Consider the following 23,871-nt stretch of genomic DNA (forward strand, 5'->3'; position numbering starts at 1 on the left):
CAGATCATCACTCTGAGATCAGGGGTGATGTCTCCAACAGCTGGCCCCAAACCGGGGAGGAGGGGCAGGGGATCTGTGTGTGCTGTGATGAGGGGGAGGGGGCAGTTGGGGAGGCAGTGGGAGCAGGGAACCTCCAGGTCTCATTGGAAACAAGGGAGAAGGCAGGAGGGTTATGTCACCTTTGCTAGGCAGACTTTGGGGGTTTTGAGTTGCTTTTTGTTCCCCTGCTTTGTTGAGATACATAACTGACATATAACATTGTGTAAGTTTAAGGTGTACAACTGTGATAACATGGTACAGTTACATATCATCAGCTAACACCTCCATCATGACACATAATTACCATTTCTTTCTTGTGGTGAGAACATTGACAATCTTAGCAACTTTCAAGTATACAATACAGTACTGTAATCACGATGCTGTCCATTACATCCCCAGGACTCATTCATCTTCTAACTGGAAGTTTGCCCCCTTTGACCAACATCCCCCCTTTCCCCTACCCCCCAGGCCCTGGCAACCACCATTCCACTTCGAATCCACGTTAAAGTGAGGTCAGAGATGGGGCTTCCATGGTGGCGCAGTGGTTGAGAGTCCGCCTGCCGATGCAGGGGACACAGGTTCGTGCCCCGGTCCGGGAGGATCCCACATGCCGCGGAGCGGCTGGGCCCGTGAGCCATGGCCGCTGAGCCTGCGCGTTCCGGAGCCTGTGCTCCGCAATGGGAGAGGCCACAGCAGTGAGAGGCCCGCGTACCGCAAAAAAAAAAAAAAAAAAAAAAAAAAGTGAGGTCATAGAGTATTTGTGTTTCTCTGAAAGGAAACTTACCACACGCCCTTCCCTCTCCCACTCCAGGTCTCTGCCCATGATGTGTCCTCAGCCTGAAACTCTCTTCCTTGCCGCTCCTAACCTTCCTACAGAAAGCCTTTCCTGACCCCCAACTAGAAAAGGATGGCCTTTCTGTCAGTTTCACCTGACCTTGAGCGGGTGCGATTTGTCTCAGCATTTAAGAGGATACCAACTCCCTGGCTGGGAAAAATATCTGGCAGGTGGGCTACAGATGGGGGCTCCAGGCCCTGAGAAAGGGATCACCACGCAACACAATGATCCCAGGGCACCTCAGGGATTCCCTCCCACTCTGGGAGATCTTCCACCTCGAAGCTCACCTGCCTTCCCCCTAGGTGGTCAGATAACCTGTGACTTTTATCTTGGTTGTTCTATTCTGGTTCTGCTACTCCTTGCTGGGCAATCTTCATCAAGTTACTGAGCCTCTCTGTGCCTCAGTTTTCTCATGTGGGACATGGCTATGATAATGGTGCCCACTTCATAGGACTGATGTGAAGTTAAAACGGGCCTGAAAGCAAGTGCTGCAGCATCGTGGTCATTATTATTATTATGTCTCTCTTCTTTTCCCAGTTCCTACAGTCCAAGGGCAAGAATGAGATTCTGCCGCACCCTCCTGTGGCAGCCCTGGAGTACTGCATCCCTCCAGGCACAACTCATTACATCACTCTGGGTTCTAAAGGTTGCAAATTACAAAAAAAAAAAAAAATCTTTTAAATCAGTCCAAGCTGGTTTAAGTCCAAAGATAATGTATTGGCCATAACAGCCTTTGCACTTGCTGTGCCCTTCTCCTAGAATGCCCTCACTACGGGGGGGCCCCCCCTCACTTCCTCCTTCTTTAACATTCAAACCGGGATGTGGATGCCACCTCCACAGGGAGCCTTTTGACAGCTCCCTATTTATTCAATACTGACACCAACTCTGTGCCAAACCCTGTTCTAGGCACTCAGGAGACTGCTGTGGACCTCACAGATGAAGACTCCATCCTCAAAGCTGACATTCCCGTCAGAAAGACAGAATCAACAAACACAAGTATGCCACAGAGTAGGTCAGGTGGTGACTCATGCTGAGAGTAAAATAAGTCAGGAAATGGGAGAGGAGGTATGTGTGTTGGGGGGGGTAATCTTGAAGTGTGTGGGGGGTGGGGTGGCTGGGCAGGCCTCACTGAGGGGGCTATGTTTGAGACTAGACTTGAAGAATGAGATGCAGTTGGCCTTCCAGGCACAGCAAACAGCAAGTGCAAAGGCCCTGAGGCAGGTCAATTACCTCTGGGGAATGGAGATTGTCATTGCTCCTGGCTGTGTCTCCGGTACCTGCACCAGCACCTGGCACAAAACACTGTTTAATAAATATTGCATGAATGAAAGCCCAGCTATGGGCTTCAGGACCAGCTGGCTCAGGGCTGAAATGATGGCCTTGGGGCCATTGCCCTCCTCCACCTGGGTGGCTTCATCTTTTTTTTTTTTAATTGAAGTATACTTGATTTACGATGTTGTGTTAATTTCTGCTGTACAGCAAAGTGATTCAGTTATATATATATATACTTTTTCATATTCTTTTCCATCATGCTTTATCACAGGATACTGAATATAGTTCCCTCTGCTATACAGTAGGACCTTGTTGTTTATCCATCCTATATATAATAGTTTGCCTCTGCTAATCCCAAACTCCCAATCCTTCCCTCCCCATTGGCAACCACAAGTCTGTTGGCTTCAGTCTTATTAGAGGTCTCTCCCTGTCGTCTAAGATGGGGACTCAGCTTCAAATGCTACTCAAGATGCAAAAATCTGTTTCCCAGGATTCCTTGCAAAAGCCCTGACACAGCTCATTGCGGGTTGGTTATGTGCCCATCCTCCAATCAGTCCAGGAGGCCAGGAGATGGGATGTGGGTGTGGCTTAGGGCCAAGTTACATGTCCTACACCCAGACCACACCTAGCGGGGAAAGGGAGCACCCAAGGGACATCTGGGGTGGTGGCACGTCAGGGAGGGGGAATGGATGCAAAGAGCCAGTTTCCCAGACGGTTATAGGAGGTTTTACAGCTAGTAAGTGGCAGAAGCTGGGAGCTCCTTGTACAAAGCAGCCCTGAAATTCTCAGTGCTGTCTGGTGGCCACCCATCACCAGACTAAGGACCTGTGGCTGGAGCAGACACTGGGCTGAAAGGAGGAGGTTTTAGCATCAGGGCAAACTGAGAATGCAAAGGCAGCCACCCCCTCCGATGGAGAAAGAAGTAAACAGAAGGCAGCTCAGGGTGGGCTCCCAACGGGCCCATGCTGGGAACAGAGGGACAGGCTGGCAGAGGCAGAGAGGGCTTTCTTAGACTTGCTTCTCCCTGGGGGGGTGGAAAGTGGGTAGCAAATGAGAATGGGCTGCCCCTCTGGCCTGGCCTGGGGAGAGGATGGGGTGGAGGTGGAGCTGTAACCTGGTGGGAGCTCCGGAAGGACTCTGGTATTTGTGGAGTACCTACTGTATGCAGGAGCCCTGACACGTCATTCCAAGTTCAAGGCAAAGAAAACAAATGTTTGCTGTTGGCTGAACCCCTCCCGCTTGGCCCTGTAAAGGCTACTACGCCCCCCACCCCCCCCACCCCACCAAGGGATGAGGAAGATGAGAAGGCCAAGGGCAAGGCCAGGCCAGCCTCTGCCTAGCTCCCTGGGGGCCAGGCCTGGAAAATGCCAGGAATCCTGCGGTCTGCGGGTCACCGCCCTGCCCCTCCCGGAGCACCAGCCCCTAGACAGGCACCCAGAGGCCTGGGGGGCAGCCGGCCACGTGGGGTTCAAATCCCATCCCGGCCCTGACTGTGCAGGTCACCCCTACTCATGCCTTAGCTCCACGTCTAATGAGCATTGCTCCAGGGGTAACCAAAACCCACAGGGCCACCCCCTCTCACGGAGCGTTCACTCGCCCCCTCTCCGGCCTCAGTTTCCTCTTCTGTGAAATGGGACCAGCCAGGCCAAGCCCTGGCTCCGTCCTGGTCAGACTCCCAGAGGGGAGCGCTGGGAGGGCGGGGGCGAGCTGAGATGTATTCAGCCTCCCCGGGCACTGTGCCTGGCACACGGGAGGCGCCCAATAAATGCTTGTTTGAGCGAGGACTCGCCTTCAATAAATAACAGCTGTTGTGGACGCTGTGGATGCCGGCGAGGGAGTGGGCCCTCCCCTCCCCCACCCTCTTCCCCCATCCCCCTCTGGCCCCATTCCTGCCCCTTACCGCCCCCCCTCACTTTGCCTCCTCCTCCTTGCCCCGCCTCTTTCCCTTCCAACTTCCCCCTCCCCCAACCACCCCCTTCTCCTCTTCCTCCATTTCCCTTACCCTTACCCAATTCTCCCTCCCTCTCTAGCCCCCTACCCTAGGCTTTCTCCCCTCCCCCCACCCTTCCACCTCTTTCTCCCCGCCCCCCCCCCGCCGCCGCCCATTATCCCCGCCCCCACCGTATTTCACCCCCATCCTCCATCCCTCCCCCGCCCCCACGACTGGGCGCCTGTCCGGGCGGGGCCGCCCGAGCTCCCGGGTCCCTGGCTCGGGTCCAGCCCGCGGCCCTGCACCGGCGGCGGCGGCGGCGGCGGCGGCGGCGGCGGGCGGGGTCTTGGCGGCGCGCGGTTTGGGGGTTTTTTATAACCCTGGCAGGCTGCTCAGGAAGTGCCGTCCCCGCGCCCCCTCCCCCGGCCACGCCGCCGCGCTCGCTCCCTCCCTTCCTGCGCGTGGGCCGGCGAGACGGCGGCGGGGACTGCAGGCGGAGGCCCGGGCGGGCGGCCGGCCGCGGGTAACGGCGCGGGGCGGGGCGGGGCGGGGGTGCGGGACTAAGGGGGACTTTGTGTGTCCGCGTCGTCGCTCGGGGATGGCCGTGGGCCGCCGGACGATGAACGTCGGGCCATGGGGGTTGTGGCGGTGTGCGATGTCCCTAAGCGTGTGCGACACACAACGCGCCCCTGAGTTCCTGGGAGCGCCTGTCTGCGTTTGTTTGCTCCGTGTGTGTGTGTGTGTGTGTGTGTGTGGACATCCACGTCTGTATAAATGCCGTGTGTCTGCGCGTGTGTGCTGTGTGAAAATGTAAGTGCCTGGCTGTGTTTGAATTTGCGTGTGATGTGTGATTTGGGTGTTATGTCTGCGGAAGTGTGGGTGTAAGCCAGTGTGTGCACGTAGGTCAGCATCTCCTGGGTGTAAATGTCTGGATGAGTGTGTCTCTCCAAACATCTGCCGGTGTGTCTCCGTGTGTGTCTGAGTTTCATGTGCGTAAATGCCTGTGTGTACGTGCATCTGGTGGGTCTCAAGGTTTGGAGGACTAAGTGAATTTGTTCCTGGTCTGCTGTGAGTGTGGAAATGAGTGTGTACGTGTCTGTGCACGTAAGCCTGGGTGTGTAACTCTGGGTTGTGTGTGTATGTATGCACATAGGTCTGGGGAACGTGTAGTTGTGTGTCTCGGATGTTTGTCTCAGGGTGTGAGCGTGTCCTGAGTGTTGGGGGGTCCTTTGTGGGTCTGCGGTGTCTGGTTGTTGGTCCCCAGCCTCACAGGTGTGGTCACCCTCAAGTGTGTGTGCGTGCACGTCGTTGCCAATGTGTGTTTGTGTGTCTGGGTGTGGGAGTGGCGCCGCCCATTTCCCCTGAGTTGGTCATCGGGGCCACAACTGTCTGTCTCCGAGTGTCTCCAGCCATCAGCTCAGGGCCTTTAATTAGCGGCTGGTTGCAGACCCGCCGGGTGCCGGGCCCCCTCCTCCTGCAGGCCGGGCCTTTGTCTGCTCTCCGGGCAGGGGCTGCCGCCTCTCCTGCCTGCCCGGCCAGATGTGCAGAGCCTGGGCTGGCCGGGCCTCTGCCTGGGCAGTCTCGGCCTTGGCCTCCGCAGGGAGGCTCCGCGGCCCTGTCCCCCAGCCCGGCCCTGGACATCTGGGTGTAGAGCGGCAGATCCCTGCAGGATCCCGGGGATGGGATGGAGCCTCTGTTTCCGCCGGTATTTCCTCCCCCACCTCCAGCGGGCTGGCACCCTCCCCCACGTTGGCCATCTCCCTCGTGCCTTGTAGGAGGGAGGGGCTGGAGGAGATGGCCAGGCCTGGGTACACACACACAAACACACTCTTACGGTCACACACAGGGTCACATGGGCAGACACACACAGTCACGTGGGCACACACCACACACAAAGTCACATATACACAGTTACAGCCTCATGGATGTGTAGTCACCCACACACATCCCAGGGGAGACCCCCAGCTGACATCCTGTGGCCCCCCCACCCCAGGCTCAGGCCCAGTAATCCTCTACCCACCCCCAAGCCTTCTCTTCCCCCCCACCAGAGCCACCAATCTGTTCGTGGTCCCCCCAATGCCCAGAGCAGGTCATACCTCCCAGCCCCACTGTGGGCTGTACCACTGTTCCAGATTCTCTCCCCCTGGCCTCACCCTGGCAGACACCTGTACCTGTACATCCCCCCCCCAGACTCCTCCTATCCTGCACCTCACCCACCACCTGTGCTGGGTCCTTCTGCCCTCCCCACACCCCACTTGAGCTAGAAGCACCAGAGGCATGGGAGAGGTTGTAGGGGGGAGGGGCCCAGCTTCAGAGGACCGAGGTGAGGACTCAGAGAGCCACAGAGCCACTGAGCTTCCGCACCAGGCCTGGCAGCATGGGAAGGAGGAAAGGGGCAGGATTGGGGGGCTGGGGGGCTCCAGCCTCACTTGCAATGAGAATGCTGCCACCTCGGCATGGGGAGGGGTGTTAAGGCAGGAGGGGGCTCGAGGGACCCCCCCCACACACACACACAGAAGGGGCTTTGATCCCAGAGCTAGTCAAGGATGGAATAGGGGAGGGGATGGGGATGGGAGGGGACAGAAGTTGGGAGGAGGGAGGTGGGGATGGGGAACTAGGAACAGAGGGAGGATGAAAGCGAAAAGGAGGATCACCAGGGCCGGGGAGAAGGGCAGGGTGTCCTCAGTGACCCCTGAACTCCAGACCCAGCTCTGCTCTCCTCACTGCCCCCTCCCACCCTGTCCAGGCTCCCAGAAGAGGCACTGAGGCCCAGAGAGACTCACACACAGGTTCGACACCGCGCCACCAACTGAAGACCCCAAAAGGTAAAAAAAAAAAAGAGAAACCCAAGCATCAGCCCATCTGAAATGAGCACAACAGTCAAAGAGTGGGAGTGAGCTCCCCATAGCTGGAGGGGTCCAATCAGAAGTGGCCGGGGACGGGGGGTGGGTGTCAGCTTCTAAGTCAGCATCTTGGAGGAAACCTGGCTCCATCTCTCAGGAGCTGAACTGCCCTGTTTGGGGATCGACTCTCAGACTTGGCCAGGCTGCAAAGAAAACAAGACAGTATGTGATTAAGGGGGAAATTGCACAGAGTAGGAGAAGGAGGGCGGAGACAGGAGGGGGGTGGAGGGTTTGGCACAGGGTGGTGGCCCAGAGTGGTGTCTGTGGCAGGCCGGCCTGGGGCAGATGCTGGAGAAACAGACCTGCCCGGCAGGCCCGGAGCTTCGAGGAGAAATGAGAGGAAGCAGGACTAGGGGCCGGGCTGGAAATGTAGGGTGGAGGAGAGGTCACAGGAAGAGAGACCACGATGCAGGGGTTTGCAGCCCCGCTGGTGGGGTGAGTTGTGCTACCTGTGACACAGAATCTGAAGGCAGGGCCCCCGGGGGAAGGGGTGCTCCGAGCACTGGCCTCGGGTTTAATATGGGTTGAAAATTAACGCTGACCAGCCTTCAAGTGTGTCCCAGGCCAGCAGCCCCTTGCTGCCCTCCTGCCCTGGCCCTTTGTGGTCCTGGGTCCACACCAAGCTCCTGCCTGCCCCTGGGCCTTTGCCCCTGCCGTTCCTCTGCCTGGACCACTGCACTGTCTCCTGTCTCTTCACTTCTCATCCTTCCCACCTCTGCTTGCAAGCCTCCTGGTTATTTCTCATGAAGAACGTGTCCTGATCTGAATTACACGTCTTTTCGTTTACTTGTCTGTCATCTGTCATTCCTGTGAGACTGAGCCCCACGGGGTGGGGGGGAGTGGGAGGAGAGGGACTGTATCCATATTACACACAGTCGCCACCCGATGAACGAATCCCCTGGGTTATTGCAGAAATGAAATGAGATGGCATGAACAAGCTTGGCCAGTCGCTGGCACATAGTAAGTGCTCACGGAGTCAAGGTCCCCGCCTGTCCTAAGAGCATACAGAGGATAGTGGGGAAGTGGGGGGAGGGGGGGGACAGAGAGGCTACTGAGTAAGGAAATGCATTCAGAGTCTTCAAACCAGGGGCGTGGAGGGGGGAATGCCATGGGCATCCGTGAGGCTGGGAGTGAAGGGCTTGCTGCAGGTGTCTTTGTCTGCCTGGTGAGGGACCTTGGCACTGGCTCTGCCCGGCAGCAGGACCAGGCCCCGCTGACCCAGCTCTCCCATCCCAGGATCCCGGTGATGCTGCCCAGGCTGTGAACAGGGAAGGCAGCGCTGTGGGGGCTGCTGGCAGCCGGGGCTGGGGAGAGACATGTGGACACGTGGCCTCTATGGCTCCTGCCTGCCAGATCCTCCGCTGGGCCCTCGCCCTGGGGCTGGGCCTCACGTTCGAGGTCACGCACGCCTTCCGGTCTCAAGGTAGGGGTGGCTCGGGGGTAGTGGTGGGGGACCGAGCAAGGAACTGAGGAGGGGTCAGTGCAGCTGGGCCGGTGGTCGTGGTGGGGTAGGCCCTGGGGCCAGTGAGACCAGAGTCTTGGAGCAGGTGACCTGGATTCAGGATTCACTGAAGCCAGCATCGTTTACCCTGCAGCCAAGCGGGCAGGACACAGGGGTCCTTCCCAGGGCCCGTCCCCAAGCCTTTGACCCCCACCCACAGATGAGTTCCTGTCCAGTCTGGAGAGCTATGAGATCGCCTTCCCCACCCGAGTGGACCACAACGGGGCACTGCTGGCCTTCTCACCCCCAACCCCCAGGAGGCAGCGTCGGGGCACAGGGCCCCAAGCAGAGTCCCGCCTTTTCTACAAGGTGGCAGCACCCAGCACCCACTTCCTGCTGAACCTGACCCGCAGCCCTCGCCTCCTGGCGGGGCATGTCTCCGTGGAGTACTGGACTCGAGAGGGCCTGGCCTGGCAGAGGGCCGCCCGGCCCCACTGCCTCTACGCCGGCCACCTGCAGGGCCAGGCCAGCAGCTCCCACGTGGCCATCAGCACCTGTGGGGGCCTGGTGAGTGGAGGGTTCTGGGCGGTAGGGGAAAATGCCCACGAGTTTGGGAGTTAAGAAAAACACTTATATAGGTCAGAGAAGGAATCACAGTGGAAGTTCTTTAAGCATTTCGAGCTAATCGAAAGGATTAGCTATTTTAAGATGCAGCTAAAGCAGTCCGTAGAAGAAAGTGTGTAGCCTTAGGTCAGGCTAAAGATTAATGAGCTGAACGTCGAAGAAACCGGACAAGGAACAGTAACATAAACCCAGTACAATGGAAGGAATTAAATCATAGAGACAGAGATAGGGTCCCAGGGGTCCTGGGAACCAGAACCTGAGCCGAGCCCTCTGTCCCACTTCCCAACCCCCAGCATGGCCTGATTGTGGCAGATGAAGAAGAATACTTAATCGAGCCCCTGCAAGGAGGGCCCAAGGGGCAGCGGGGCCCAGAGGAGAGTGGTCCCCACGTGGTGTACAAGCGTTCCTCCCTGCGTCACCCCCACCTGGACACAGCCTGTGGAGTGAGAGGTACATACATCTTTCTCTCTGGGGCTGGGCAAAGGGGGTGCACAACATCTTTGCCTTGAGGCAGAGGTAGCTGGCAGTGTCCCTCCATCCAGAAGGTCGGCAGGCAGCTACACCAGGGAGCAGTGCAGACAGTCAGCAGGGCAGCAGACAGTGGAACAGCGCATCCGTCGCTGCCGTAGTCCGATGGCCCAGCAGTGAGTGAGACGGGCAGCTGGACAGCCAGGCAGGCGCTCAGGTGTAAAGCCATCCATCTCTAGGATTATCGTCTGATCAGACAGTTAAGCAGCGGGATGGTGGTAACCAATATCGGGGCAGTTGCACAAGGAAAACACCAGGAGACCTTAGCCACCATTCGGAGGATCAGATTCACAACCCGACTTGCAGGAGGACAGTTGTAACATCAGGCATTTAGGGAATGGGAAAGTAAGGAAACTAGCTAGACAACAGAAGATTCCCCAGGACAGTCGTACAGCTAAAAAAAATGATGTCTGTCCAGTGGAAAGGCAGAGCCACTGGAACATTGAATTAGTTGCATAATCTGAGAGTCCCAGAGTAGCACACCGTGGCAGACACACCACCACAGGGGGTTGTAGAAACAGAAAAGTGGATGGTGTCACAATTGGACAGTCGCTGGGACAGCCGAGCAATAAGACCGTCAGGCAGGTGGATTGTTTTACAGCCAGACAGTTGGCAGCAGGGTGAGTAAAAAGTTGCACAGTCAGAAGGCCAGGGAGCCGTACAAGCACACAGTTCTGGCAGCGAGGCAGGCTGCTACACACATCCATTCGAGCCGTGGAATTGTCGGGAAGTTGCACGGTCATGTTGATTGTCATGGGATGCTGGGCGGCTGTTCAACCAACCAGTTTGGCAGAGAGACAGCCACATCATTGTAGAACCAGCAGCAAAAGAATGAGCTATTTGACAGCCAGATGAATCATCAGACAGGGAGCTGGACCATCAGAGCAAGCAGCAGAATGACCAGAAATTGTCCATCCAGATGAGAAACCGTGGAAGGGGCGGCCTTGGTGGCTGCGCACCCTGAAACCGCCACCTGCCTGGCCCCTCGGGAATGAAACAGAGCGCGGCCAGCCAGGCCTGAAGCGCTCGGTCAGCCGAGAGCGCTATGTGGAGACCCTGGTGGTGGCTGACAAGATGATGGTGGCCTACCACGGGCGCCGAGACGTGGAACAGTATGTGCTGGCCATCATGAACATTGTAAGTGCCTCCCCCTCCCTGGGCGTGGGGCGCCAAGAACATAGAGCTCGCTCCAGAGGTTAGGAAAAGGGGTGTCACCATCCCCCCCATCCCTGACCTGAGGCCAGTGAAAGAGAATGGAGAGGGGACAGGGTAAGTGAGAAAGGAGGGCTTTTGGTGGCCAGGAAGGAGGAGAAGCAGCCTAGCACAGTGGCTAGAAGCATGGACTCGGGAGCAAACCAGCCTGGCCTGAAATCTCAGCTATGCCGCTTTTGAACTGTGTGCCCTTGGGCAAGTTACTTTACCTCTCTGCCTTGGTTTACCCATCTGTAAAATGGGTATAATAATAGTACTGACTTCATAAGGCTAAGGTGGATGCAGTGAATTGCTAAAGCTTAACACGGCACCTAGCACACAGTAAGGTGCCCTGTAATTATTTGCTGTATAAAAAAATAAATGGGCGACTTGCAGGTACTTGCCCAGGTTAGCAGTACACACGTTGGTGCGCATCCGTCTTCATGCAGGGCTCGCCCAAGCGCCTACCTATAAATGCATACAGGCTGACCTGGCTGACCCACGCTCAGAGTCAGCACGCATCCTAGATCTTGATCAAGACGGTGGACCTCTCTGAGCCTCAGTTTCTGCCTCTGTAAAATGGGGCTATACTAGTATCTATCACAAAAGGGTAGGAGATAGTGAGAGGGAAGCCAGCTAGAGCACTTGGCACACAGTAAGGGCTTGATGAGTGATGCTGTTGTTCCACTAAAGCAAAAAGGGAAGACAAGAAGTTTAGCGCAGACAGTTGGCCCGTTACGTTGACATAACTTCATATCTGATACCCCTGCTTTCTGCCCAGGACCCGCCTTCCTCCCTTGGGCTTCCAAAGTTCCCTAAAACCTGCCAGGGTTTCTGGGGGTTTCCACATGGGACCGTGATGGCTCAGGGCTCCAAGGTCATTGCACAGAGTGGCCTCCATCATCTGTGCCCACTCTCCCCCGGGCACTTCCTCCTCCCCTCTGACCACTGTCTCCAGAGCTTCCTGCCCCCACACTTCCACCTTCCGGTGGTGATGCTCAAATTGGTACCTTGAGACAGTATGGAATGAGGCCAGATGAGCACATCCTTTAGGCCATCTCTGGGCAGAGGCAGCCGGCGGGTGGGCAGGGAGGAAGGAGGACAAGTAGACAGACAAGCTGAGTAGGGTAGGGGTGAGTTGGAAAGAAACGCACTGGCAGACAGGCTTAGCCGGACTTGAATCCCACTTCCAGCGCCTGCCAGCTGCGCATCCTAACCAGCTGAGCATCAGTTTGCTCATCTGTAAAATGGGAATGATAATACGTACTCCTGTGAAGATCTACGCAGCAGGCTTAGCCTGAGCCCCAGCACACAGTAGGTACTAGATCGAAGCAAGCTATTGTCCTCGTTTCACTTTTTGTTTTCTACTCTGGGCCCCTCTTAAGACTCGGTCTCTCTTGTTTCTTGGAGGTCAGGTTGCCAAACTTTTCCAGGACTCGAGTCTGGGAAACATCGTTAATATCCTGGTAACACGCCTCATCCTGCTCACGGAGGACCAGGTGCGGGGTGGGGGGGCCCACCTTCCCCTGCACGCCAGCGCTGCCCACCTTCCCCTGGGTGGCTAGTACCCATGCACCTCTCTCTGTCCACCCTCAGCCCACCCTGGAGATCACCCACCATGCTGGGAAGTCCCTGGACAGCTTCTGTAAGTGGCAGAAATCCATCGTGAACCGTAGCGGCCATGGCAATGCCATTCCAGAGAACGGCGTGGCCAACCATGACACAGCGGTGCTCATCACACGGTGAGGGGCGGGGACGGCTCCACTAGGACTTGAGCCGGGGGACGAGCTGTCCAGGGGACTGTCCAGGTCTAAGCAGGGATCACTTCTGCCGAGAGATGGAAGAGGCCGAGACTGTGCAGCCACCCCCTTGGGGAGCCGGGGAGGGGGAGGGGCTGCTGGGGAGCCTGAGGATGTGTGGCGCTGTTCGGACACTGACGCATCCTTCACTCACTCTGTCATTCATTCAGTCGGTCATTCATGCACCCCAGCATCTCCAAGGCCAGCTGGGGCAAGAGCATGAGGCTTCAGTTCTGAGGCAGGGAACGCTTCCCAGGCAGGACTCAGCCACCAGAGACAGGCAGGATGGTAGCAGCGGGGCTTAGGGAGTCAGCCCAGCTCCCTCACGGCCCTCCTCTCCTTTCACAGCTATGACATCTGCATCTACAAGAACAAACCCTGCGGCACACTAGGTACCCGGGTCCCCTGGGTTTCAGGCACATCTGAAGGCAGTGGGCTGGGTGACACTGGCCCTGGTGGGGGTGGGGACCTGACAGAGTGGACAGGGTCGACGACGCAGTCCCGAGCCCCCAGCTGCAGCCCCACACGCCCATTTCCCAGGCCTGGCCCCCGTGGGCGGGATGTGTGAGCGAGAGAGAAGTTGTAGCATCAACGAAGACATCGGCCTGGCCACAGCATTCACCATTGCCCACGAGATCGGACACACGTGAGGCGGGGACACGGGAGGGGGCGGGCGGGAGGAGCCTGGCAGGTCCCTCGACACCCGGCAGAGCCGCCGCTCCTCTCCCCAGGTTTGGCATGAACCACGACGGCGTGGGGAACAGCTGCGGGGCCCGTGGCCAGGACCCGGCCAAACTCATGGCCGCGCACATCACCATGAAGACCAACCCGTTTGTGTGGTCCTCCTGCAGCCGTGACTACATCACCAGCTTTCTGGAGTGAGGACCCACCTGCCTGTCCCACCCAGGGACACACACTCGCGTTGGGGGAGGGGAGGACCTCTGGCAATCAGGGCCGCTTCTGAGAAGGGTCATGTGCTCCCAGGGCTGCTCCCCGGGACCCGCACCTGGCTGGGGCCTCTGAGCTCTTGGCCTGCAGCCCTCCAGCGTGACAGCTGCTCTCTTCTCGCCACAGCTTGGGCCTGGGGCTCTGCCTGAACAACCGGCCGCCCAGACAGGACTTCGTGTACCCAACAGTGGCCCCCGGCCAGGCCTATGATGCAGACGAACAATGCCGCTTCCAGCATGGAGTCAAATCGCGTCAGTGTAAATACGGGGTAGAGAGAGCCTTCCTGCTTTCCTTCCTGGGAGGGGAGGGGGCCACCACCACCAGGGTGGGGGGGCCACCGGGGGTGGGAAACTCCATGTGGGCACCCCACACACGGGCAGTGGGGGTGGGAAGAGCTGGGAAGGGAAGTGGGCCTCAGTGGGGGACGGGAGGACAGAGGTGCATGGGGTTATACGAGTGTCACCCACAGTCACAATGCTCGGGAACAAGAACGGGATCTCCTGGTTCTCCAGACCCCTGTTTTGGGGACTGAGCTGGGGAGAGCCTGGGGGTCCACCTTCTGCTGCAGCAGGACTGAAGTCCCAAGATCCCTAACTGGGCCATTTTTAACGAAACATCCAGATTTGGTGGAACTAGTTTCCCTGGGGATGAACCATCTTCCCCACTTGGCAAAAAACTGGAGAGATCCTTCTAGGGATACCCTGTCTGCATTCCCTCCTTCCCCCACTGACTGGTTCACGAGATCTCTCGACCCCAGTCCTTAGCTGGACGAGCTCTGAGCCTCCTGATCACTCCCCACTCTCGCTGGAGGATTATACTCAGCTCCCAAAGCCCCATCCACCCGTAGAGAAGTGAGCTGGGGATGCCGCTCCCAGCTCCCCCGAGGAAGCTGGTGACCCTCTTCAGCCACCAGGGACCACCGGCTCATCCGGGGTCTGCCCCTCCGTTGCCTACCTCCCCCAATTCCCTGAACACACCCCCTAACTCCTCACAGCCTCAGCCTTCGTAGCCCAGACGCAGTCCCAATTCTCCACACCCTCAAGACTCAAAAAGATCAGCTGGAATGACTTGCCCAAGCTAAGGCCATGTTAACTCAAAACAGGGAGCAGGCAGCTGTTAAAATGCCCTCGCTTTATTCCAGTGCAAGACAAGGAGACAAACCCTGGATCAATTCATGTTTAATCCACTCTCAGCACCCCACCCCACCCAACTTGGCTGGTAACTAACTACAGCTCCCTCTGATGAATTCCTAAAGAGTTCAGAAGGTACTCTTGAGCATCTGCTGTGTCCAGGTGTCCTAACGATGACAACGATGGCTGACATTTATTGAATGCTCGCTGTATGCCAAGCATGTGATATGTATCATCTCAGTTAAACTCCTGACAACCCTGTTGCCCCCACGTTGCAGAAGAAGGGACTGAGGCCTAAGGAGGATGCCTTGCCCAAAGTCACCATTTGAGAACATGACAGAGCTGGGATTGGAATCTAGGTTTCTCTATGAATCTAAATTTTATAAAGGGGTGGGTAAGTGGAGAAAGTGCCAGATTATCAAGCAAGGACCACTGCTGGCTGTATGTTGAATTGATTCTTCCTTTTATTTTTCCAAGGAACATCTTCCTGGCCTTCCTGGCAAAGGGGTAAATGATTGACTACATGTAAACCAGTTAATATGTGTAAAGAGCTGGGCCTGGTGCCTGGTCCAGAGATAGTTGTGGTCTTATTACTCAATAACAGGGTGTTTATGCAAGCCCTTTCATATCTACTCTGTTACATGCCCCTCAGCCATATGTAGACAAGGCCCATCTTAACAGATGAGGCCCAGAGAGGGGAAATGTGTTGCAAGTCAGTGGTGGAGTTGAAGTCTCCATGAGTGGCCCAGGACTCATTCATGTATACCATGGCACCTCCTTGTGGAGAGGAGGAAGAGCAGGACTGGATTAGGCAGTTCTCTTTAAGAGGTGTCAGAAGTGGGATCAGGGCCTGTGATATTTTTACACATGGCCAGGAGAACATAAGCCAAGTGAAGCCAGCAAACCAGGCTGAGTTTTTAGATGAGAAGTATCTTCTGAGGGAGCAGGTTTGAGAACAACCCTCCAAACTTCTCATGTGTGTGCAGGTGTCTCTCAGAGGCTAACAGAGGAAAGTTCCTTCTTACCGCCATTGCTCAGTCCAATCCCAAATCTTCAAAGTTTGGAAGGATCAGGTTCTAAGAGAAGATTACATGTGATTGTAAAAAGGGGACAGAAGAATCTTCACTTCTCAGAGGAAAGACCCTGGGATATGGAGCGGGATGTAGGCTAGAGGATCAAATTTGGCCACACCTGAACCCAGTGGGGCTTGTCCAGGGGTATTAATTAACCTGAACCTAAAGGCTCTGAGTGACTCCCTGGGACTGGTCCAGCCTCCTGCCAGGGACAGGACCTGATGCCAGGGTCTGGGCCAGCCCAAGTAAGACTCAGGAGGAAGATGGGCTGATTTTTCACTGGGAGAACTAGAGGAACTTTCCACATAAACCCAGCCTGCCCTTATCCCCTCTCAACCCTCCATAGATTAACAGCTTTGGGAGCTTCCCCAGTTTAGGTGGGGGAAACAATGAGAACTACCAGCTGGAAAAGGAATTAGAGGCAGGGCCCTTGACCTGAGCCATCATCAGGCCTGATTTTTCAACCACTGCTCTTGGGTGGGCTGCTTTGCCCATTCTAAAAATCCTTCCTCTTCATTTCTCAGCAGGTCCCAAGGTTTCTCCTAGAAACTTGGGAGGCGCCACGGGTTGAACTGTAGAGGGATGAGATCATAGACGCTGCGATCTAAGTTCTAGGTTAGGATCCAGACTAACCCTTAGGAGCTGTGTGACTTCTAGCGAGTGACCTTACCTGGCTGAGCCTTGGTTTTCTCATAGTAAAATGGGGATTGTGGTGCCTAAGGGAGTTTGCGGCACTCCTAGGTGTTTTATAAGTGCTGCTTACGGGCAGAGGAGAGGTCCCAGCCCATGCCCCCACAAGGGCTTGCAAAAAGAGACCCAGGAAAGGAACGCTGGGGCCCCACTGTCCGCCGGCAGTGAGCGGGTCGCCTCGGTCCTCCCAAGGCAGGTGGGAGGGGGGCGAGGCTGAGCGGGCGCCTTGGCCCGCAGGAGGTCTGCAGCGAGTTGTGGTGTCTGAGCAAGAGCAACCGGTGCATCACCAACAGCATCCCGGCCGCCGAGGGCACGCTGTGCCAGACGCACACCATCGACAAGGGGGTGAGCGCAGGCCAAGAGCCTCCACACCCCCACCCCCACCCCCAGACCCCTCCATCGGCTTTGGCCACGCCTACTGCTTGTAAGCCCCACCCCTGGCCTGAGGCCACACTCGCTTTCAAGCCGTGCCCTGCACGCTCGTCCCAACACTAGCTTCACCACCCGTTCCGGACCCTAAGTTTAGGCCACGCCCCTTCTTTGAACAGTGTCTCACCCTAGCCACGCCCCCACATTACCGGACAGAATCCCGGTCTTCAGACCCCACCTCCGTCCCCCACCCCCTCCCGCTTTCGCTCCACCTCAGGAGGGCTCAGACTTCCGGCTGGGGGGCTGGGGTGGGGGTAGGGTTGAGCGCCAAGCCCCAGAGAGTCCGCAAAGCCCGACTCACCCCTCCCCATCATCCCACCCGCAGTGGTGCTACAAGCGGGTCTGCGTCCCCTTCGGGTCGCGGCCGGAGGGCGTGGACGGCGCCTGGGGCCCGTGGACCCCGTGGGGCGACTGCAGCCGGACGTGCGGCGGCGGCGTGTCCTCCTCCAGCCGTCACTGCGACAGCCCCAGGTCAGCCCCCAGGCCCCGCTGCCGGGGGAGCGGGGCGGGCGGTCCTCGCCCCCTACTCCCCCTGCCCCATTTCTTTGCCGTCCACCCCCATTTCCAGGCCGACGATCGGGGGCAAGTACTGCCTGGGCGAGAGACGGAGGCACCGTTCCTGCAACACCGATGTGAGTCCCCCCAGGATCCCAAGCCGGGTACCGTTGGCCCCTCTTACATGCGGGAAAAGAAAGGCATACATCAGCTTCCAACGAGCCTGGGCCAGCTGGCCACCGTCTCCTCTGGAAACCTGCAGCGGCCACCCCCTCCTTTCCCGGACCTCCCTACACCAGCCCTGGGCCCTGTCTCCTTCCAACTCTTCACACTTTTGCAGTAGATGCGTCTCCCACCTGGAAATAACTGCTTGGCCCCTGACAACCCTCTCCAACTACACGCGTTCCTCCCTTTACTGCCCAATTTCCCCCCAAAAGCCCTGCTCCTGCCCCAAAGCTGAGCCGAGCTCCCTGCCCCAAAATCCAGTGGCCAAGTTTTCGTCCCCTGCTTGCACTGCCTTCTGCCCAAAGACCACAGTCTCCTGTCCAACACTTCCGTCCACACATCCCCCACACTCGCGAAGAGTGGGCTTTGCTCCTTCCTAAACCAGCTCTCTCGAGGCCCCATGGTCTGAGACCAGAAACCCAGGTGTTATCCTCCGCTTGCTCACAAACTCTAATGAGTCACCTTCTCCCATCTCAGACACCACGCCCCCTCCCCGGCCTCCTCCCTGGCCTCCTTGCCTCCAGCCTCACTCCTCCAACCCACCCCTGCTCAGAGCATTAGTTCTCCGTCCCCAGGCCTCTGCCCTAACTGCATCCCCCCCAACACCTGGCCTCCCTACTTCTCCGTTTTTGTGCCCCAGGACTGTCCCCCAGGCTCCCAGGACTTCAGGGAAATGCAGTGCTCTGAATTTGACAGTGTCCCCTTCCGTGGAAAATTCTACACGTGGAAAACGTACCGGGGAGGTGAGCAGGGGACTCAGAAGGCCTTGGGGCAGTAACGGGACAGCCGCAGGTGGAGACCATATCATGGGGTCTGCCCTGAGCCCTCCCCTCACCCAAGGAGCCAGAGCGCCCGGGATGTGGCCCAGCAGCGCCTAGACTGAACACCGGGAGGCCCCGCTCCCTCTGCCCAACCTGCCCGTCCTTGTTGGGTCTGGGGTCTGGCCCTCAGTCTGATGGGGCCGTGCCCCCCAGGGGGCGTGAAGGCCTGCTCGCTCACGTGCCTAGCAGAAGGCTTCAACTTCTACACGGAGAGGGCGGCGGCTGTGGTGGACGGGACGCCCTGCCGCCCAGACACAGTGGACATTTGTGTCAGCGGCGAGTGCAAGGTGGAGGGGACTCCCCGCGAGAGGGGAGGGGAGAGGGGGCCGGAGGTGGAGGGGGGCGGCTCCCTGAATTCCCCCACGCACACCACTGCCCTCCCCAGCACGTGGGCTGCGACCGGGTCCTGGGCTCTGACCTGCGGGAAGACAAGTGCAGAGTGTGTGGGGGTGATGGCAGCGCCTGCGAAACCATCGAGGGGGTCTTCAGCCCAGCCTGGCCTGGAGCCGGTGAGAGACCCCCCCCCCCAGCTTCCCTTTCACACTCCCCACTTGGTGGCTGGGGGCGGGGCTCGCCCCACCACAGTAGCCAAGATCAGCAACTCCTCAGAGCCGAGGGCCCACTGGGGTGTAAGGGACCCCAAAAGGTCCTGGATGTGATGCCCCAGGTCAGGGTCAGGGACCGGCTTGGGTTCTTGGTGCCTAAAGCTCGGCAATTAAAGTGTCCAAGGGGGTGGAGGCCTAAATCTCTCCCCTGCCCCATCCTGAGGGCCTCAAACCGGGTCTTGAGGGGGCAGGTGCCTGACCCCCCAAGGAGGCTGAGGGACCCTCTGTGCTAAAGCACAGAGCTTACTAGGGGTGGGGATAGCTGCAGGGTGTGGTGAACTTGAATGCCTCCCAACCTTGGGCTGAAGGGAAGAGACCCCCGTGAGGTGGGAGAGGGGAGGTGGGCTTAAGGGACCAAACGCACACTGAGGGCCAAGTGTGGAGTTCAGGGGACAGTCCTGGGGTACAGATAAACTAGCGGGGACGCAGGTGGGCAGGGATAGAGGGTTCACAGGGTCCCAAGATCATCCAGGTCGTAAGTGATGGAGCTCACTGCAAACCTGACTCTGACTGCTAAAACCGCCAAGTCACCCTGTGTGGGTCAGGGCCTCGCGGTGCCCCCTTCCCTCTGCCCAAGCCCAGCCCTGCTGCTTGTTGGGGGGTGGGGGGCGGGTCGGACCACTTTGATGGTTTGAGAGGTGAGAAAGTGTGGGTTCAAATCCCAGCCCAGCCACTTCCTAGCTGTGGAACCTGAGCAATTTGTTTTGTTTCTCTGAGCCTCAGTTTTGTCATCTGTAAAGTGGGTGTGATGACACATCTACCTTCACAAGGTCAGAGCTGCGGATGAGGTGGCATGTCTCTGTACGTGCTTAGCATGGTAATGGTTAGTTGTTATCATCAGGGACCAGGAATGGGGGAGACAGGCAGGTGCAGGGAAGGGCCAAGTGGGTGACATCTGAGCTCCACTGTCCAGGGTACGAGGAAGTCGTCTGGATCCCCAAAGGCTCCGTCCACATTTTCATCCAGGACCTGAACCTCTCCCTCAGTCACCTGGGTGAGCCAGAGGTGGGAGGATGAGGACGGGGGGTCAGCAGGGGCGGCGTCAGCGTGGCTGGGGTTCTGACCCCTATGCTGTCCCCCAGCCCTGAAGGGGGACCAGGAGTCCCTGCTGCTGGAGGGGCTGCCTGGGACCCCCCAGCCCCACCGCCTGCCCCTGGCCGGGACCACCTTTCAGCTGCGACAAGGGCCGGATCAGACCCAGAGCCTAGAAGCCCTGGGACCCATTAACGCATCTCTCATCATCATGGTAACAGCAGGGCTGGGAGCAAGGTGCAGGAGGACATTAGCATCCTTGTGGGGCCTCGAACTTGATTTCCATTTGATCCCCGCCTACAACCCCAGGTGCTGGCCCGGACTGAGCTGCCGGTCCTCCGCTACCGCTTCAATGCACCCATCACCCGAGATGCGCTGCCTCCGTACTCCTGGCACTACGCGCCCTGGACCAAGTGCTCGGCCCAGTGTGCAGGCGGTGAGGCCAGGGTGGGACGGGGTGGGGCAGGTCCTGGTCACCAGGCTGACCTTCTGGGTCGGGCAGGGCTGAGCAGACCTCTCGCCCGCCCCCAGGCAGCCAGGTGCAGGCTGTGGAGTGCCGCAACCAGCTGGACAGCTCAGCCGTGGCTCCGCACCACTGCAGCGCCCACAGCAAGCTACCCAAGAGGCAGCGCGCCTGCAACACAGAGCCCTGCCCACCCGAGTGAGTGCCTGCCAGGGGGCAGGGTCGGGATGGCAAGCACTGGAGTGACAGTGCTACTGGGATCAGAGGAGTGGGTGCTCCCTAAGGTGAGGTCAGAGTCAGAGCAATGGTGCTCCCTGGCCAAGTCCAGGTGAACTCCCCTGGGGATGATGCGCCTCCCAGCCCCCAACGTGGGTGCGGAAGAAAGTTGTTCTGAGTTCGAGGTGTGGGGCACGGGAGCAGCAGGCATCCCGGTGCCAGCTTCCACAATGATGTTAACTGTTGACGAGGAGGAGGATCTGCTCGTGCCCCAAGCTCAGGGTGGCCTGCCCGGCGTCCTGCCTCAGACTAACCCTCCCCCCACAGCTGGGTCGTAGGAAACTGGTCGCGCTGCAGCCGCAGCTGTGATGCGGGCGTGCGCAGCCGCTCCGTCGTGTGCCAGCGCCGCGTGTCGGCCGCCGAGGAGAAGGCGCTGGACGACAGCGCTTGCCCGCAGCCGCGCCCACCGGTGCTGGAGGCCTGCCACGGCCCGGCCTGCCCTCCAGAGTGGGCCGCCCTCGACTGGTCGGAGGTCAGCCGCCCCTTCCCGCCCTGTGCAGAGCAGGGAGGGGCCTGGGTTGCCCCTGTCGGGTGCACACTGAGGCGCCTCCCCACTCCCGCTAGCCCGAGTGAGCCCCCCCCCCCCCGCGCCGTGACTGGTCCAAAGTTAGCTGTACCGTCCTCACCTCCCAGCGGACCAGCATCCTTCCTACTCCTTGTGTGAGCGGGGAGGGAGGCGCCCACTGAGCATGAAACGCCCCCTCCAACTGCAGTGCACCCCCAGCTGCGGGCCGGGCCTCCGCCACCGTGTCGTCCTTTGTAAGAGCGCAGATCACCGCGCCACACTGCCCTCCACGCACTGCCCGCCCGCGGCCAAGCCGCCGGCGACCATGCGCTGCAACCTGCGCCGCTGCCCGCCGGCCCGCTGGGTGGCGGGAGAGTGGGGTGAGGTAGGCGGGCGCGCCCTGCAGGGCGGGAACCAGGGCACGGGTGGCAGGGTGGGTGGCCGCGCTGGGCTGCGGCTCATCCGCGACTCCCCACAGTGCTCCGCGCAGTGCGGCTTCGGGCAGCAACAGCGCCCGGTGCGCTGCTCCAGCCACACAGGGCAGCCCTCACGCGAGTGCGCGGACGCCCTGCGGCCCCCCGCCACGCAGCAGTGCGAGGCCAAGTGTGACAGCGCGCCCCCCGGCGACGGCCTGGAAGGTATGTGAGGCGGGGAGGGAACCAGGAGGGTCCTGTCCAGAGGACGCCATAGATAGGAGAGCTGGGGCTCCAGGCCATTGGCCCTAGAGCTTCTGCAACCACGGAAGTGCCTTTCTCTGTCTTCTCCAGACCATCTTTCACCATTCCCCGCCTGCCAACATGTATTAGGTGCCACTGTGCGCCAGGCGTTGTAGGCACCTGATTTTTCTGGGGGCCCAAACTCAGGTCATTCCTCCAGCCACCTCCATGACCTTCACCTTGATCATCTCCATGTATAACATTATCTGCCCGATATTTTTCTTTAAATCAGTTTCTCAGCCTCAGGCACTATTCATGTTTGGGGCCAGATGATTCCTTGTCACGGGGGCTGCCCTATGCATTGTCGGGGGTTCAGCATCCCTGACCGCTACCTGCTGCATGCCAATAGTACCCCTCCTCCCCGTGGTGAAAACTGAAAAATGTCTCCAGACATCACCAAATGTCCCCTGGGAGGCAAAATCGCATCTCCTTGAGAACCACTGCTTTAAATATACCCATTTTTTTCTACCTAAGTAAATTTATGTTTCATAGAGAGCAATAGGTTACTTACTGAGGGCACCGGAACCAAACTGCCTGGATTCACATTCCACCTCTGTGCCTTCGTATTCTTATCTATCAAGAGGCGTTTAATATATTCACTTGAGGGAGTGCCCTGTTAGGGAGAGGGACTAAAATAATCCACGTGAAGCCCTTTATTAGCACCGGGCCCTGTCATACATCATTAACTGCTAACTGGGAACCCTGGTCCATTGTCATGAACAGACTGTCAATTACCCTGAACACAAACTACACAAATACCCTGAGAGGAGTGACTGCTCTGGAGCTCAAGGTCCTCAGTCTGTTACAAAGGGAAACGAGCAAGGATTACAGCTCCAAACAGATAACTGGAAAAGGAACACTTTTCTCGTGGTGTAGCACGGTGTCCCAGCCCCAGACCTGCACTTCCCTCCCAACATCCTCAAAACAACCTAATGACATAGTTACTGGTATAAGACCCCTTTGAGAGGTGAGGAAACCGAGGCACAGAGGAGCTAGGAAGCGCTGTGCAGCCTGCGGTCGCGCCGCTGCCAGAAGGGGTGCTGAGACCTGATTCCCCTCACCTACTCTTCTCCCGCCCCCTCCAGAGTGCAAGGATGTGAACAAGGTCGCCTACTGCCCCCTGGTGCTGAAATTTCAGTTCTGCAGCCGAGCCTACTTCCGCCAAATGTGCTGCAAAACCTGTCAAGGCCGCTAGAGGGCGCACGGTCCTCGGAGCCAAGGCTGGGGGCCGGCTGGGGATGGGGGTGGGGCGACCAGGCCTGCAGCTGGCCAGCCTGAAGGAGCCCGAGGGGGGCAGGAGCTGGGAGTGAAGGGTGAGACGGAGCCGGAAGTTATTTATTGGGAACTCTTGCGGGGCTCCTGGCTGAGGGGGATGGAGAGGGGCTGGCCACGCCCACGGCCCCTCCTTTTCCCGTCTCCCAGTTCAGAATGAGACCCCCTCTGGGGTGGGTTTGAGGTGGGAACAACTGTTCGCCCTAATGCTCTTGCCACCCACCCTTAGGGAGACCCCCAGCACAACCCCCGCCTTTGATCGGAATATGTACTGTGAAGAGTGGGGGTGGGGAGGGGGTCAGCCGGTGCCCTGCCCCCCGCCCCAGCACTGCCCTACCCCTCCACTCTGAGCTGGGGGGGAATCTATGTCCGCCACGGGGGAGGGGATTAGCACGACCTCCCTGACACCCTCCACCTAACCAGACCAGCTACAGGGGGAGGCAGAGCTGGGAAGATCCACCCCATCCTGTGCCCTGCCTGCCCCAGGGGGACCGTGTCATCCAGGCCACCCCCATCATGGTGCTACAGGCCCTGCCCTGGGGCCCACACACCCCTCGCCAGGAAGCCCTACATCAATAAAGTTCTGTCTTGTGTAGATTTCCGTGCGTGGGGGGGTGTGTGTCAGTGAG

At 58.5% G+C, this 23,871-nt stretch overlaps 1 protein-coding gene and 1 long non-coding RNA gene across 13 annotated transcripts in view; one reads left to right on the plus strand and one right to left on the minus strand.

Annotated features, from left to right (window-relative positions):
• Positions 1 to 23,871, minus strand: part of LOC117311765 (uncharacterized) — a 43,645-nt gene that overhangs the window by 18,585 nt on the left and 1,189 nt on the right. The window lies entirely within an intron of this gene.
• ADAMTS10 (ADAM metallopeptidase with thrombospondin type 1 motif 10) lies at positions 4,369 to 23,839 on the plus strand. 9 transcript variants are annotated; one of them, XM_073803280.1, is made up of 28 exons: positions 4,378 to 4,599; positions 6,823 to 6,901; positions 7,892 to 7,939; positions 8,216 to 8,402; positions 8,641 to 8,987; positions 9,338 to 9,494; positions 10,492 to 10,709; positions 12,179 to 12,262; positions 12,360 to 12,505; positions 12,911 to 12,954; positions 13,103 to 13,208; positions 13,294 to 13,440; positions 13,637 to 13,778; positions 15,118 to 15,147; positions 16,641 to 16,748; positions 17,158 to 17,303; positions 17,401 to 17,464; positions 18,193 to 18,295; positions 18,527 to 18,660; positions 18,759 to 18,882; positions 19,820 to 19,972; positions 20,061 to 20,224; positions 20,320 to 20,446; positions 20,542 to 20,671; positions 21,017 to 21,221; positions 21,463 to 21,639; positions 21,733 to 21,892; positions 23,056 to 23,839. In XM_073803280.1, the coding sequence occupies exons 4-28, from the start codon at positions 8,315 to 8,317 to the stop codon at positions 23,163 to 23,165; spliced, it is 3,414 nt and encodes a 1,137-aa protein (XP_073659381.1). In that variant the 5' UTR covers positions 4,378 to 4,599; positions 6,823 to 6,901; positions 7,892 to 7,939; positions 8,216 to 8,314; the 3' UTR covers positions 23,166 to 23,839. The 9 variants fall into 9 exon arrangements, with proteins under 9 accessions (XP_073659386.1, XP_073659385.1, XP_073659384.1 ...); XM_073803279.1 differs by lacking the exon at positions 7,892 to 7,939; XM_073803281.1 differs by lacking the exon at positions 7,892 to 7,939 and having other exon boundaries at positions 4,380 to 4,599; positions 19,892 to 19,972.

The sequence above is a fragment of the Tursiops truncatus genome, chromosome 3 (assembly GCF_011762595.2).
Source record: "Tursiops truncatus isolate mTurTru1 chromosome 3, mTurTru1.mat.Y, whole genome shotgun sequence".
Taxonomy (NCBI): Eukaryota; Metazoa; Chordata; class Mammalia; order Artiodactyla; family Delphinidae; genus Tursiops; species Tursiops truncatus.

Coding starts and splice junctions, on each gene's coding strand:
- ADAMTS10 (XM_073803280.1), top strand. CDS start 8,315: ATGGCTCCTGCCTGCCAGATCCTCCGCTGGGCCCTCGCCCTGGGGCTG. Junction 20,672..21,016: donor ACAGAGCCCTGCCCACCCGA/GTGAGTGCCTGC, acceptor CTCCCCCCACAG/CTGGGTCGTAGGAAACTGGT. Junction 21,222..21,462: donor CCGCCCTCGACTGGTCGGAG/GTCAGCCGCCCC, acceptor CTCCAACTGCAG/TGCACCCCCAGCTGCGGGCC.